Source organism: Protopterus annectens, chromosome 3.part0, assembly GCF_019279795.1.
Source record: "Protopterus annectens isolate FY-2018-M chromosome 3.part0, PAN1.0, whole genome shotgun sequence".
NCBI classification, from domain to species: Eukaryota; Metazoa; Chordata; order Ceratodontiformes; family Protopteridae; genus Protopterus; species Protopterus annectens.
In genome coordinates, this window is record NC_056731.1 from 1,543,603,021 (window position 1) to 1,543,620,383 (window position 17,363).

Below are 17,363 nucleotides of genomic sequence, written 5' to 3' on the forward strand. Positions count from 1 at the left end.
AAGACATCTGCAACAGCTGGAAAGGCTGCAGAAATACCTCACTAAACGAATCACAGGCCTAAAGCAGATGCCCTATGCTAACCGTCAAAAAAACTCCAGCTATACTCTACTCAGAGGTGATCTCTGCATAACATACAAGGCCATGTCAAACCCTGAGCTGTTGGACATGCTCCACTTAAATAAATCCCAATCCCTCAAAGCCACACACTCCAGGGATCTAAACCTTGTCATCACAACAAACAAAACATGCTGGAGGGATAGGTTCATCACCCGGTGACTTTCCATACTCTGGAATAGACTGCCCATACATGTCAAGCAGAGCACATCCTTGGCCCTCTTCAAAAGGAACCTTGATGATTGGATGGGAGATAGGAAATTCACCTCAGGAATCATGTAAGTCACCCTGCAAGTTAGCGGTCCAGGGAAGTAAATATCGGTGGAAGAAATATCCAGGGAATTGTTATGGCTAGGCCTGTATAGGCCCTAGAGCTGATAGCCTAGTACCAACCTATGAACCTATGCACACACACACACACACACACATATATATATATATATATATATATATATATATATCAGAGAATCCCTCCTATATGGAATAGATTCTCTTTGGATATAAAACAAAGCTGCACCTTGACTTTATTTAAGCTTAACCTGGATGAATATATAGGTGGTTGCAATTGCCCCTAGGGTCTGGCTCCTCAAACCCTCATTGAAAGGAAACAAAAGCATGTATAAGTTAGTCATGTCAATCGGTATAAATCAGTTATGATATATATATATATATATATATATATATATATATATGTATATATATATATATATATATACGGATATATATATATATATATATATATAAGGCATATTACGACTAGGCTACCAAAGGTCCTCTGGATCAGTAGCATAGTATTAACCCCTTGAATAACATTTGCTCATAATTACAATGAATGGTGACTGAAACACACACATATATATAAAACAAATCTTAACACAATTAAAGTAAAATTCTAAGTACAACATTTAAATAAAACAAAACATTATGCATTTATTCTTGTTTAATTAAATTAATAAAATAAAGAAATAATAACTAGAAAAGAAAACCTAAATGGCAACAATGATGAAGATTGTAACATAGCTAAACTTGGGGATTCTTGAAATTGTATTTATATAATAAAGCAATTATATAATGGAAACAGAGAATTAAAGGTCAGTATAAAAAATGAATCAAATTCAGGGGAGAAAAGAGTCTTCAGCTGAATGTGCAAAAAGGTGAAAGTATGGGCCTTGTTTCCAAATATCAAAGTAGTGATGGCACACTGCCTCTGCCATTCTTTCTTTCCTTACTATTCCCAAACAGAAAAATCCAACCCTCCCCATTGTGATGACATAATTCCAAGAAGCAGGATCCACAGCATTCTTTACCTTTGCATACTGAGGAATTGAATTCAATGGGGAACTACTACCCCTGATAATAAAAGAGGAAGAAGAGCCTAAATGAGAAGAAGGAAGAACAGCACTAAAGAAAACAAAGTCAGGAAAAGCAGCCGCACCAGATGAGTTCATTGTAAATATGATCAAGATATTGGGTAAGCTGGAGAAAATAAGGCTCCATAGGGTACTTGCAGCAGTATAGTGAGAAAGGGATATACCAGATGACTGTAGAATAAGCATTCTACTACCAGTGTACAACAATAAAGGGTAAAACTCATAACCATGGGAAGTATAGAGTTTTCAAACTCCTGTCACACTGTATGAAATTGGTGGGCAGGGTAATTGAGAAATGAACATGTAGAGCAGAAGAAAGTAAGATGGGAGATGAGAAGGTAAGATTCACATCAGGATGCAGCTGATGTTTGTAGTGATACAGATAACTGAGAAGGAGTTACATTGATGAAAAATGATAGCTGGGTATTCCTAGATTGGTAGAAAGCATATGACAAAATCCTAAGAAAGCTGATTTGGGCAGTCCTGCAATGGTTTAAGGTCCAACAAACATTGGTAGAAATTACACAAGTATAAACAATGTTCAAACTCACAGAGGTGTTATGAGTGGGAGCGGGTGTGCAACAGGGTACAGCTCTGAGACCACTGCTGTTCTCATTGTTGATAGACTACATTAGCATATACGTAGGTCAGAGTTTACAGATCAACAAATCTGCTGTATGAGGATAATTTAACATTATAAGCAGACCCTGAACAAAAATTGAGCAAATAAAGTGGAATAGAATGCAAAACTGAAGGCACATGGGATGAAACTGATTATAGATAATGCAACAGTCTTGACAGCAAATGGGAGAAATCAAAAGAAGCTGAAAATTGAAATAAAAAAGGAAAATAGTGGAATAGGTCGTGATGATGTAAGGAGTAGGGCAGTACATGTGTAACATATGCCAGCATAACTAGCTGGAGTTTTGCAAAGAATTTTATGTTATTTGTATATCAAACTGATTTGTACAGATGCTTGTGTTAAAACTGCATTTGTAAAGTTGCTTGTATTAAAAATGTATCAACAGTGGGTCCTGCTGGACAGAAAAGAAATATACATGTATGAGAGAGTGTATTGGAACTGACGAAATGTTAACAGAGGATGCTGGAAGGGAAGGGGTTAAGCTCATCTGAGCTCACCTTAAGCAAATTAACTTGAAATTATATTACTTGGTTTAGGCCATAAAGATTTTATCTCACAGGTTTGAATGCAACCAGAGACGTAATGTCTGGGCTGGGATCCTGCTCTTATTGTCTTTAGTGGTGAACTAATTTCTAACCTGGGGTGCCAGACAATGGCTGGTTAACCTCTGCATGAAGGATGAAATGGTTGGAATTGCTTTACAGTCTCCAGATGCTTGAATAAGCCTTAACAAAGACATAGGTGTTTATTGTGACACATCTGTGGTAGATCCTTGCTCAGCTTCTAGTCAGGGGGGGGGGGGGTTAGTGTATTACAGAATCAGTTGACCAGATACATTGTCATTCTTTTGCCAGCACTGAAATTGTATTTAGATACTAATGAGATTTGTGACAGATGACTCTATTTTGGAACTGACAAGACCACTCACCCACTTCATCTTGCCTTGCTGTAGTAAGTACCTTAACTAGGGAACAGTAATTCTTCAGTCAGTTAGGAAAATATAGTGAAATTAACTTAAAGTATTGTTTTTCTGAATCTCTCTGAGTCTTTCCATGTGTGTTATTTTTTATATTTCCTATGAAGTAAAACTCTGATGTTTATTATAAATAGTATTCTCATGTTTTTATTATTTATTATTAAATATATCAAATCCTTTCATTGTGGCTGGTATTTTAGAAAATATTTTAACTCTTGAGAGTGCTTGCATTTACTTATTGGTATTGTTGTATCATGCGCCTGAAAAGTGGCACTATTGCATACGCTCCTGAAAGTCTTGCCGGTTGGTTAACACTACCATTTGTGTAAGTATTCATTTTACTAAGAGTGATTGGGTACCCTGGTTAGTGCCATACATTAGCTGGCTGGTGGCTGTGAATCCAGCTTATAGTCTGGGTGGAGGTGTTATAGTGGATAAATCTGTTCCAGCCTTTCCCAGATGTGTGTGCATGCGTGTGTGTGAAAATCAAATCTCAAAGAGTGTATGTGTCAGCTACATGGAACAGGGACACAGAGCAGTGATTTCTGCAGAGAGAAAGGTGGAGTCTTATTTGGGGCCTAAAGAGGAAGTTCAGCCCCATGTCTGGAGTGTGCTCCCTGTGTGCTCTTAAGGGAAATTGTACTTGGTGCAGAGAGATACATCTGAAAATACTGTGTGTATATATTTTTGTTCTAAGTGAAAGTTTCCCACCAGTGTCAGTGGTGATGATTCAGGCTCCTTGATTACTAGTCCAGAGGTGGGACATCACACAGCTTAACAGCTTCAAGTATTTTGGAGGTGTGATTGAGGAAAACAGAAGTCTGAATGAGGATGTCAAAGCTAGAATCAAGGTAATGTGGGTCTACAGCCAAATGGCACAGAGTATCAGGAACAGTGTGTAACAGAAGAATGTCAATAAAGCTGAAAAGTAAGGTTTACAAAAGAGTGGTGTGACCAGTACTACTATATGGTGCAGAAACTTAGGCTGTGAAGGCAGAGCAGTAGAGGAAACTACAGGTGATGGAGATGAAATGCCTGAAATGGGGTAGAAGGATGCTCACTGTGGGACAGACAAAAAAATTAGGACATCAGACCAGAATCCAAAGTAGGTCCAATTCCACACAAGGCCACAGAGAACAGATTGTGGTGGTCTGAACACATGTGCAGGAATACAGAAGTCAATCTGGTGAAGAAGATTTGGGAGCGACAGCAAGAACGGAAGAGGAAATTAGGATATTTGGCAGAAAGATAAATGGATTGCATGACAGAAGACTTGCAACAGTCAGGCATGACCATTGAAAATGATTGGAAAGTAGCATTGAATAGAAAGAAATGGAAATGGTTGACACAACTCCATGACACCATGTAGGAAATTCGAAAAAAGGGGGTTGATATTGATGATGATGATGATGATGACCCTGCCTGAACAATTTCATCATGCAGATAGAGCTGCTCTATCACAAGGCTATTCAACACCACAGCTCCATCTGTATGGCATATAGATGAACACCGGTAATCATGCCTGTATGTGCCATACCCAGGGGAACAACATGAATGTATGGCCACTAACTCAAATGGATAGTACATATTTAAACAAAAAAAAATAAAGTGCAGCAAGTTGTCCCTTGAGGAGGTTGGAGGATGACTGGATGGCTTGTTCTATCTACTACTGCTACAACTGCTAAGCATGTGAGAGATCATAGGCAGCCTTGCAGGCAGATCCAAGTTTGAAGCCAGACTGCCTTGTAGAACTGAATTCTACATGCAGAAGAAGATATACTGCAAGTATCACAAGTCAACAGTCTGCCTTTGACCATAGACATGAATGATAGATAATAGTGTGAGCCCTACTTCAGCCTCCTCAGGAGAATGCTCTTTTTACAGAGCTTGTTAAAACAAGGCTTCATTCCCTAGTGGGATAGTGGCCACTCACATATGTCCTTCTCCTTGGATGTCATAAATGAAGGCATGATATCTGTGCTAGACATAATGTCTGCATTTAGCTGTCCATCCTACAAATGGAGTTTTGTTGCTGAATAGCCTTAAGGCAGAGCATGTACAGCTGTATCACGGAATGAGTACTGTAGCCAGTCTGTCTGTATGCAGTACCAGTTGTCTCATATAGCTAGACCCTTTGAATCCTGAGGCAGCTTTGCACAATGCCCAGATAAAGTAATGCGGTTCATACATTCATAGGTTCATAATTTCATAGGTACTTACTAGGCTAATGATTTATGAGGATCTTTTGAAGCCTATCCATGTAGTCAAACTAAGTTTCTAGCCCTAATATTTTAGTACAATTAATGCAGACTTCCTTGTATTATGAGTACTAATAACCCAGAGTCAGTCAAACATTTCACATTACCATGTCCCAGGTTGATTCAGTATTGAATATGGCAGATCACAATCCTCCCCCACCCAAAATGATGTCATCCCAGGGATGTATGTTGAATTTTACTATTCAGAGTTGTGACAGTGAAATGGTGAAGGTTGTGCACCCTTGTTACTTTGACATTTCAGAATCCAGCAAAATGCCATCTTATTTCTGAAAAAAAAATTGCTTTAAAATGTTTGCACCAAGCATGATAGTCCTCACAGAGGTTGTAAAATATTTATGAACAGAAGTAGAAAATGTTACACATGTGAAAATAAAAGTAAATCAATTGGAGAACGTACATTTTGTAGTTGTTCCTAATTACATAACTAGTGGAATAAAATTCATCATCTGTATCCAATTCTAAGGAATGATCACTTCAGACCTGCTAATTTTTTGGTCCTGTTTAATGATGTACCCATGCCAGCTCATGCATTTGATCCACAAATGGCCTTATCATAGTAATATTTGCAGCTCATGCAAGTGCTATACAAAAAAAAAACAAGTTTTAGCAAACCAAAGTGTAGTTATTATTGTCCTTGTCAAGTTTCAGTAATTATTAATGAAAATAAATTACTAGTATCAATTAGCTATAAAACTATATCTATTTGATATAAATGAATCATATTTTCTTATTTTGTTTTGACCTTTCATTGTTTGTCTTTTTTTCTTTCTTACTTTACTTTTGTAAACACTTCAAATAATCTTTGATGCTGATCTCTAAAAGAAGAGACAACAAAAACTGAGTGTGTGTGGAACAATAGAAACATGTTAGTAACCTGGGTAATGGAAAAAAATACTGTGTGCGTGTGTGTGTGTGTGTGTGTGTGTGTGTGTGTGTGTGTGTGTGTGTGTGTGTGTGTGTGTGTGTGTGTGTGTGTGTGTGTGTGGTGTGTGTGTGTGTGTGTGTGTGTGTGTGTGTGTGTGTGTGTGTGTAGTGTGTCTATGAGTGCATGCATGTGTAAATCAAATAATCTAAGTATGTATATCTGTTACATGGAAACGTAAGAAAATATTAAATGGTGAGTATTCACAGTCAAGTGATTGTCTTCAAGAATTTCTGCAAAAGGGAGTAGCTTACGTACATTTTTGCTATGAAGGAAAGGTGAAATGTGAGTGAATCATGAAAGTACCATGATAATATATAGATTCCTTTCAATAGATCACATCATCTCCTAAAAAACAATAGTATTAATAACAGCTACATTTTTGAAATAGAGGTGTAAGCCATTCTAGCCCATGAGCATTGATAATTGGGAAAATTGGGGCATGCGTGGCTTGGCTTAACAAGGCTCTAGATATGTTAGCCTAGAAACCTCCTATCATCCTGTCATAAACTCATATGGTCCTGTAAAGCTACTTGTTTTTGAAGCTCACTGCACATCACTGTGCTGCATTTGTTGCAACATTATTTATTTTAATGATTATTGGGAATCTCCCATTTAATTTTTTCAGAGGTTTAGGTTTTTGTTATTGTGACAAGCATAGACCTCATTCAAGGTATACATAAAATTCACAGAATCAGTGTTTTTCCAGATAATTTCTAAAGCATCAGTTCAATGAATTTTAGGTGTAATTTTAAAGGGTGCTGAAGGCATCCCAGTGCTCTCAACAGATGCGGAAAGCAGCCCTAAAAATTGAGAATGTTTCTTTACAAAAGATGAGACAGTCCTAATATCTGAATGCAAACAAATATTTCTGTTTATAAATTAGTGGAAACAAATGTCTAAAAAGTTGAAATTTTTATTATATTGTGATAAGACGTACTTTAGGAAGGTAGAATGAAATGCACACGGAGGTGACAGAGAGTCTACTTTAGTGAAAAGTGAATCCACTGTTTAGTTTGAGTCTGTTGATAACTGTAAGTCAGTGATAAGAAATATTTCTGTTTATAAACTAGTGGAAACAAATGTTTCTTTACAAAAGATGAGACAGTCCTAATATCTGAATGCAAACAAATATTTCTGTTTATAAATTAGTGGAAACATATGTCTAAATGTTGGAAAATTTTATTATATTCTGATAAGAAGAATTTTAGGAAGGTAGAATGAAATGCACATGGAGGTGACAGAGATGAATGTTTAAAAGTCCTTTTTAGTGAAAAGTTAATCCACTGTTAAGTTTGAGTCTGTTGATAACTGTAAGTCAGTGATAAATTAATCTCTGGTGTTGAACTGCAAATTTGCATTTGCTAAGCAGTTTTTCTTTGAATGCATAGCAAAAGTAAGTATGTGTTTTTTTTTCTATTCAGATAGCTAAAAAATATGGGAATATCTTCAGTATCTACATGGGAAGCAATCCTGTGGTGATTCTTCATGGTTACAAGACAGTGAAGGAAGCTTTGGTAGACTATGCTATAGAATTTGCGGACAGGCCAAATGATCCACTATTCTTTGCAATGAGCAATGATAAAGGTAAGAAGTGTGGATTAGCCACTGTAAGCAGGTAATGGCAAATACAGAATTATCAAACAGAAAAGTACGTCAGTCACTAATTATTAATATGTGGAATATGCGACCCTTGGAAAGGTACCAAGCTTCCTAGTGACTGTGACACAGATTTGCAAGTTAGTCAAAGTAGAATTTATTCTTTGCTAGTGTAAAATACAAAGAAAGGCAATAATCATCTGCCCTTTTAGTGTGATGCTCTGTCTCTTTCTTTGGTTGTAAGAAATAAGTCCTTACTCTTTTTGCAAAATTGATCAGTTTAAATTTGTTGATTTCTGGTCTCCACTGTTAAACTCTCAGGTCACATTTTACACTGGAAGTCACTGCTGGTGAAGATTCTATGTGTGCACTGCACTGATTCAAAATATTTGTGCTTTTCTTTTTTTCTTTTGGGCTGTATCACCCTGAACTTAGTAAACTGAAGTAAGAGGGCGAGTGTGACAACCCACAAATGGATGACTTGTTCCTGCAAAACTACATATTTGTTTCACCTCTTTGAAGCTTTAACAATTTGTGTTTTCTGACTGAAACATCAGTGTACAAAATATATGGTTTTTAGCACTTTGTTCAGTCATTATTTCTGGTAGTTGGATATGCTAATGAAGGTTTTTCGATAAAATGCATTGTCATTTCTGTCAGATCAATATTTTTTTTTTACCGGTGAAATGTACTGTTCTTTGAAAATGGCTTTTGTCCAAAGCTGATTTTGATTAATGATGAGAGGTTTGATAACAAAAGATGGCTAATTAAGATTTTCTGTCTATTTGTTTATGGGATTCAATATAGGGCATGGGATCCAAATTCCTTGGTAGAACTTACCGCTATCCTAAACCTCCTTTTTTCCTATTTTTGCAGATGGGGTTGGGGAGTCACATCAATAGTGCCATCATCTAGCATAAATGTCTACACCACCAGGTGGCTAGCCCTGCCATGGATATTCATACTTAATTACTAGGCTAACTGCTCTTGTGGGCCATATTAAGCCTAGCCAATCTCCCAAAGGTGATAATCATACCCTACTTCTTGTGTATGTGAAGTTGACATCTTAACCATTATGCCAACAGCATGGGACTTATGTCAACACATTAATGGGCAAATAATTTTCTGGCTAAGGTAGAGTTAGAAAACAGCAGCCAGCACTTCCATTCAGCAAAGCATTTTATTCTCATAAAAAATCAGAACAGTTTCAGCAACTCCATGCCTTCATCGGTGTTGAAGGTCTGTTTTATATGAGAATAAAATACTTTGCTGAATGGAAGTGCTGGCTGCCATTTTTTTATTTTTAATCATTTGGCCTTTGCACTTAGCTGCACTTGCATGTACTTTTGTACTAAGCTATTGTTAGCATTTTTTGCACTAATGTTGTATACTGATGGTGCAATGCCTCATTATTTAAATATTCTGTCTTATAGCAATATCTTTCAGATTGTTTTACATATATGGCTGAGAATCTGGAAACTACATAAAATGCGGATGTTTTATTGAAATTCTGAATGTATGATAACTATATTTTAACTGCTTTTTTGTTATACAGAAAGCAAGAATAACTGATATTTAGAGGACAGAAGACATGAGGAGGTGTGAACACTCTGCAATAGTAATTGGTCCACTACAATGAAGAAAACAAACAGGACATATCAGTCTGGTTATGCAGCTACAGTTTTTAAGGAAACTGAAGCACTTTTGTTTCATTCATAAAATTCCATTTTAGACTGTGAGAAAAAAAGAGCTTAACTTTTCTCAATAAGTCGTGGCTGCATAACAAGGTCGGTATGCATTGTTTTTAGCATTTTCTCATGTTGAATTGACATTTTCATTACAAGCTTGTCACTACAATGAAGGACATTTCACTTTTCACCAGCAGTCAGTACCCTGAATATTAATTATAATATTTGGGAGGTGGAGATGTTAAAGTACCAAATAACTTTTAAATAACACAGTTCAGCAGAAAATAACAATCTCCTTTATTGCACAGAAAGATACATACATATGAGACTACAAAAATAAGATCCGGTGTCCTCGAACTTCAAAAATCTATGTTTTATACCTTTTATCATTAAAAATATCATTATTATAACAATCATGGAACAACCACTGATCAATTAGAAATTAACAATACAGCATTCATTTTGCTAACTATGATCTTCTGACTGCTTGTTAATGACAGTCCGTATTAGGTGCAAGTTCCGAAGTCCACGATAGAACTTGCTGCTTAGAACAAGTCTTATATTTTTCTAAACCTTTTCTAACCTTGTCAGCACTTGCTAATATTAAATAGGAAGCAAATCAATAGATAGATATCGAAAGACACTGAAAGATTTTATTCTGTTATGAATGCATATTAGAAATGAAATGAAATGCATGCACTAACATTTTCTCTTCTCTGTAGTTCTCACCATTCACATTCCCCATCTGAAGCTGTAAGGCATTAGCCAAACCATAATACTTGTATGATTGGGCAATGAGTACAAGTTTTCAGATGAATGAATAATTTTTCACTCTCTTTCAGAAATTTTTCACATGCTGTTTGTTTCTGTCCCTGACATGAACATTCTTTAAATAGCTGTTTCAAAAATGCAGTCTTATTTGAAATGAAAACATGCCTATATCTTGATGGAACAAAATACAATGAATACTGTAAATAATCATTAGTAATACATTCTATACTATGTATATTTTCACACTCCCCTGGTCTTTTATATAGATTGTCATACATTTTACTAAAATCATGCAACACTTTATTTCCATCTTTTATTGTATTATAATTTTTATTAATAGTGGTCAGTAGCACAGTTTCAATTTTATGCGTGTGCAGGTCAACATTTCTTTCAGATTCTAGTCATTTTAAAATGCATGCTTTAAACATAAAAAGAAGAAGACCTAAAATAATTATTATAATAGCTATAAGCATGAAAACATTTAACATCTCTCCTCCCCATCCAAAGAAAAGGTTGGTTAACTATGTCCTTCGGGAAGTATCAACTTCTTTGGCATGTGAATATTCAGTGACCTTTTGAATTATTTCTAGGTGGGTATATATATGTATATGTTATCATGAATAAAGATCCACATGCCATTTGAATGAATGCACATGTACCCTTTTTAGACATGATGGTAAATACAAGTATTATGTGGTTCAATAGCATCACACTACACATTGCAATCATTTCCTAGGTTACCAAATTAATATTTATTTAACATTTGTTAACCAGGAAAGTCTGACTTCGAACAAAGCCAGTTTTCAGCAGACACCCCAGAAGAAATGCTCCAGATGCATGTCTTTGTAATGTGGGAGGAAACCAGAGCACCCGGAAGAAACCCACACAAATGCAGGGAGGACATGCAGACTCAACACAGAAGGCAATCCAGCTGAGAATCGAACCAGAGAACCTCTTGTTGTGAGGTGACAGTGCTACTGCTGCACCACTGCACCATCCATGAATTAATAGACTGAAATTAATAGACTCAAAAGTGGAATTATTTAATATTTCCAGAAGCTTAAACAATTTCCTAATCTCCCAGGTGAACTTCACTGCCCCATAAGCAGGTAGAATGCCTGCTCCAGAAAGGATCCCATCACCAAGATCCGTGTGAGCAAGCCTTTTAAAAGCAGTTTGTTCTGCAGTATTAATAATACACTTAAGAGGCACCTATTTCACATTCTGGGTTAGGAATGTCTTTAGTGTCTCTCTTGTGAAGAGCATTATGAATCTTTCCTTTTGTAAAGCAGCCATATATCGAATAACTGGAATAACATGACCAAAATAACAATGACCAGTCTGTAGGTAAGCAGGGATAAGTTTGCTTTACACAAATGTAGTGGTATTTATGTCCTGCCCTCCAACCCCATCATACATTTTCTAGGTGAAAACTGCAAGTATTAATTCTGACAAAAAATGTTCCATTTTTACAATAGCAAACATGTTCTTTAACATTCATTGGTAGTTGAAGCAGCATTATGGTAAAGAAGGAAAAAAAAAACATGTTTATTCTTCTTAGCAAGAAAAATAAGGCAAAATGCAGTATGAAGTTCAGAATCAGTCACCAGTACAGGAATCAATGGAGTACCCCCATCATGTGGAGTAAGAATATGTACACAAACCCAGCAGTTGGTAACACTGAGGTTATGTGCATAAGTTTGCAAGATAGCAGACAAAGTATTAAATGTAGGATGTCATTCAGGTGCTTTTGATTCAATTCCAACTGAATGCCTGTCTCTACTTTTAGCAAAGTGTGTATGTTTATTAAGAAATGGTTCAATACTTACAGCTCCAATGGTTGCAGAGGATGAGACACTTAACAGTTCTGTATGCCAAAACAGTCAAAACAAACTTATGATGAAAAACATAGTAACTGTAGTGATCATTAATCCCCAGGGAAAACAAACATGTTGGGGCCGGAGGAGGTTGTGAAGTAATTTAAACAAGGTTGTTGGGTTGGGTGTTCATTGCACAAATGAAATTGATCACCAAAAAGTCATCGACCAAGGGCATTGTGAAGAAATTGGAAACACTGTCATCTGTGTTAGCATGTCTGGCAGGAGATTTGTGTATATTCTCAGGTTTACTTGTATTATATGCCAGCATGTCTGGTTGTGAAAATGTAAATATGTTTTTAAAATGTTGACTATCTCATTGCTTATGCAAAATGTTTAAATAATGTGTCACTGTTTTGGTACATTTCTGATTGCACATGTTTGCGGGGGAGATTCCAAAATGCAAACTGTCTGAGGAGAATCAGTTGATCAGTAGGTGATGTCATTAGAATGTTCCTGGTTACTATGTGATCATTTGAACAGCTGATTGACAGGAAAAAGAGCATTTTCAAACAGCTGACTGTTACTTTTAAAATAAGATAGTTGAGACTGTTAACCTGGACTATATAATTGAGAGTGCTGAAGTCAGTTGCTCAGCAGTTAGTGAACAGCTGCAGTCAGTTACAGTGTTGTGCAAGAGATACCCAGAAAAAGGACTCACCAGAACAGTAAGCCTGTGTTTTTTGCATCTCTGTTATGTTTCAGATTGGATCAGGGACAGTATTCTCTAGTTAGATTAGGAAAGTTTAGTTCCTTAGATAGAGTTTTTCTAAGATGATGGACTTCTATCTTGCAGCTTATTTTTACATTTCTGGTGATTGAATTCTGGTGTTTATTGAAAGTTATTGATTTACATTCTTGTAATCAGTATATTTATAATTAAATGTTTTTCATTACTTTACATTGCAGCTGGACAATCTGTGTGTTCTTTAGAGTTTAGAGAGTGCTTATACCTGTTTGATACTCCCCAGGTGATATTGAATGCCTGGCTACTTCTGGTCACAGCTATCATTAATTTTGATATTTAATGTTTAATAATTGATCACACTTTGAAGAGCACATAGACCTGTCTGATTCTGGTGGCAGCATTACCATTTATTTTGGGGAGGGGGCACAGCTGGAAATCTGTGTCATGCTTTCCATAAGTGTTTGCATATGTGAGATTTGGATTTATTATGAGTGTGAAAGAGTCAGAGGTCTTAAACTGGAACACATTGCTCTGAAGTGTATGATAAGGGGTTACATTTATGGTGGACAGAGGTATATAGTCCAGTCCAAGGAAAATTCAGTGTGTTCTTGTGCTCTTAAGAGAAATTGTGGAATTTTACTCTTGTATTCGCTATGCTCTGGTGTTTTCTGTGATGCTCCCACACTGAAGTCAGTGGGGAGATAAATGCTCCTTAATTACTGACCTGGGTTTTAAGTGGGGGACATCACATTTATTGTTGGCAGTCTGGTAGAATATTACCTGGACCGCACAGACTCAATTGCAGAAGATTTCAAAAAGGACCATTGCATGGTTAAGGGAATGCCCAAATAGGTGTCCTAAATGCAGAATGAATCAATAATCCTGTCAATGGAAGCAAGAAAAAATGTTGCCAGACTTGAAGAAGAATCACTGGAAGTTGAATCAGACCAGGATGAGTTAACAGAATCACTGTTTTTAACTTCCTGGTCAGGTAGCAAGAGTAACTTAACAGCATTCAGTTCTGGATATCAGCTGGATGGCAAATATGGAGTCAGGCTGGATGGCAAACAGTTCACAGTTGGTTCCAAATTTGGTTGGAATGGGATAACATCAAGGGCTGTCACTTCCAGATGCAACAATATCTCTGGGCTGTTGTCTGTTTTTTTCTGGTGATAAATTTTGTTTGTTCAAGTTGTCTAACTTAAGGGGTGTCTTGTTGTGGTCATCACAAAGAAGGGTCTTTTTGACATGCGACATATGGATCCAAGTGGAGAGGCCTTAAAAATAGTTGGCAGTAACAGCTGTGAGCAAAACCGAGTATGGTCTTTACCATCTGGGGTTAAGTGAGTTTCTTTGGGAATGTGCTTTTATGTATAGAAAGTCTCTGGGATTCAGATCATGGTGATCCTGCTCTGATGGTTATTGTGATGATGCAGAATGACACTATGGTATTTCTGCAAAAGAAATCATAGGGATTTACAATAGAAAAGCATAGTTTTATTGATATCTTGCAATTTTAGCAAAGGTAGAAGCAGGCATAGCAGGCATTCTCATAGGTCTTCCCATGTGTAGACTAATAGTCGACCTTAGCAATGGTGCTGCAAAAGGTCCAGAGAGAGGCTATAGTCATCACTTATCCACCTGTTTCTCTCAGAGGCATCTATCTCATCTTGAAAAAACACTAACTCCTGTAAAGAAAAGTTGTTATTTTCATTTAATTGCTGCAAAAATATAGCCTGAACAGAATAAGACAATGCAGCCTCTCTTTGTTACATATCTGTGAATGTGTCACTTTTGGTAACGAAAGATTCATCAGATTTATCTGAGGTACATTTCACTACAGCTATCTCTCTTGGTAATAATAAAGTATCTAATGATTTATTAACAAAACTGCATTTTTAATAACTCTCCCTGATGATGCTGAGTCAAAAGGAGGAGTTAGTAAAGATGGTTACTGATTGATTTTTGTCAGTTTTACATGTTTCAATTATAGCCACTAGTTCAACTACTTGAGTAAAACATTTCCATTTTAAAGTCCAGTTAATGAAATGTTGTCTTGCATGCAAATGGAAGAGGATGCTACAAGTGCACCATCTTATCTTTGAAATCAGGAGGCATCTACGAAAAGAATTAAATCTGAATTCTGCAAAGGAACATCTTTCAAATCTAAGCTAGGAGAAAGCACAGTGTTAATTAATAACAACTACTCAGTCATGTGGTTTTCCATCTACTGAAGGGATCAAAGAAGCAGGATTAAGTGATGGATATCTGTAAAGAAAGGGACATTACGCAAAGGCAATTCATATTTAAACCATCATGCTGCAGATAAAGATTGCATTGTATTCTTTAGTAACACAGCTTCTACAGAATGTGGTAGTGCCACATAAGTCTCATGACCAGGAGTTAGTGTGGCCGCTAAGTCTAGTACATCAGCCCTTGTAGCCACCATCCTAAAGCAATAGATCAAACTCCAGCTACATGATAAAGATTTGTACTGAAATGAACAAATTGTCTAAAACCATAATTTCTGCGTTGTGCTAACAATCCTAATGCTAATTTATTTTTTCACTACAAAACAGAAAAAAATCTTGTACAATAATCTGGTAACCCAAGTGCAGGAGGATTTAAAAGTAATGTTTTCAATTGTACAAAGGCTTATTTATGATAATTCTGCCAGGATAAAAGTTCAGGGGTATCTTTCATACACAATTCAAACAAAAATTTCACTACTTCTGCATAATTAGAAATCCATTGTTAACAGTAGCCTGTTAAACTCAAAAAAGCTGGCAGCTGTTTCAATGTACAAGAGTATGGTGCAGTTTGTATCGCAGCTATATGTGGAGGCAAAATTTGTCTGGTGTCCTCTAAAATAAGTTGCCCTAACTATTGAATCTGCAACTTCCACAAATGTAATTTGATTTTATTAACTTTAAATCCTAATTCTGCTGAGTCAAAAGAAAATTAGTGTCTTCTTTGCAATCATGTACAGCCTTGAAGCTAAAAACAAATCATATTCTACATATTGAATCAAATTAGACATACAAGGAAATTTAATCTCGTCTAATTGTTTCTTCATTTCTCTAGAGAAAAGGCTAGGAGATTCCACATACTCTTGTGGTAACCTAATCCAAGTGTACTGATGACCTTTATAAGTAAAAGCAAATAAATATTGGCTATCAAGATGTACAGAGACAGAAAAAACACAGACAAAATATGTCACTGAAAAAGTGTTGGCATCTGAAGGGATAGAATCCAGTGTTGTTGCAGGGTTAGGAACAACTGGAAATGTGCCAATAATAGCACATAAACAAAGCTATGGTCCTCCTGAAACATCAAGTTTATTAGATCTTTATTTTCCCAACATAAAATTTAGCACACACTGTGCAAGAAGCTAAATTAATTATGTGCTCTGAACTACAGGTTGCATATACATTAAACGTATATTCTTTCTTTTGATCAGGATGTAAAAACACGTTAGTAGTATTTATATACTTGCAAGCAGCACATCTGCCACAGGGAAATGTTCTCTTATCTACTCTCTCAATTCTGAGTTTTAGCTTAGCAAAAATGGTTCTTAAGGGATGTCATCTTTTTATATATAAACCTTGTTTGGTGTCTAAAATTACCATAAGACTTTCATCAGTCATTAAAATGTTCCAGTGTCTCTCAATAACTTTCTGGTACCTAACATTATCACTTGCATAAAACATGGGTATTCTCGACTTCATACTGTTACCAGAATCTTGTGGTACTACTGCCTCATTTAACTTAGTTATTTGGTTAGAAAAATAGAGTTTGGCACTAGTATCTCTCACTGCAGGGGAATATTGAAGCTGCAAGGAAAGTGAGAGATATTAGTGCCAAACCCTATTTTTCTAGCCAAATAACTAAATTAAATGAGGCAGTAGTACCACAAGATTCTGGTAACAGTATGAAGTCGAGAATACCCATGTTTTATGCAAGTGATAATGTTAGGTACCAGAAAGTTATTGAGAGACACTGGAACATTTTAATGACTGATGAAAGTCTTATGGGAATTTTAGACACCAAACAAAGGTTTATATATAAAAAGATGACATCGCTTAAGAACCGTCTTTGCTACCCTAAAACTCATAGAATTGAGAGAGTAGATAAGAGAACAGTTCCCTGTGGCAAATGTGCTGCTTGCAAGCATATAAATACCAATAACATGTTTTTACATCCTGATCAAAAGAAAGAATATACGTTTAATATATATGCAACCTGTAGTTCAGAACACATAATTTATTTAGCTTTTTGCACAGCGTGTACTAAATTTTATGTTGAGAAAACAGATAGAGACCTGCAGGATTGCATAAAAGAACATATTTACCATGTTAGTAAGGGCAGCCAGAATAGTGCCCTTTCTAAACATGTCTTGGAGACAGATTTAACACACACATTTTTATTTATAGCT

The 17,363-nt window shown here is 36.2% G+C and overlaps 1 protein-coding gene across 1 annotated transcript in view; it reads left to right on the forward strand.

The window, feature by feature from the left end:
- Positions 1-17,363, forward strand: part of LOC122796835 (cytochrome P450 2F2-like) — a 749,069-nt gene that overhangs the window by 104,442 nt on the left and 627,264 nt on the right. The window contains exon 3 of the mRNA XM_044065579.1: positions 7,730-7,892. Coding sequence (XP_043921514.1) covers positions 7,730-7,892 — 163 coding nt within the window. The remainder of the gene's footprint in view (positions 1-7,729; positions 7,893-17,363) is intronic.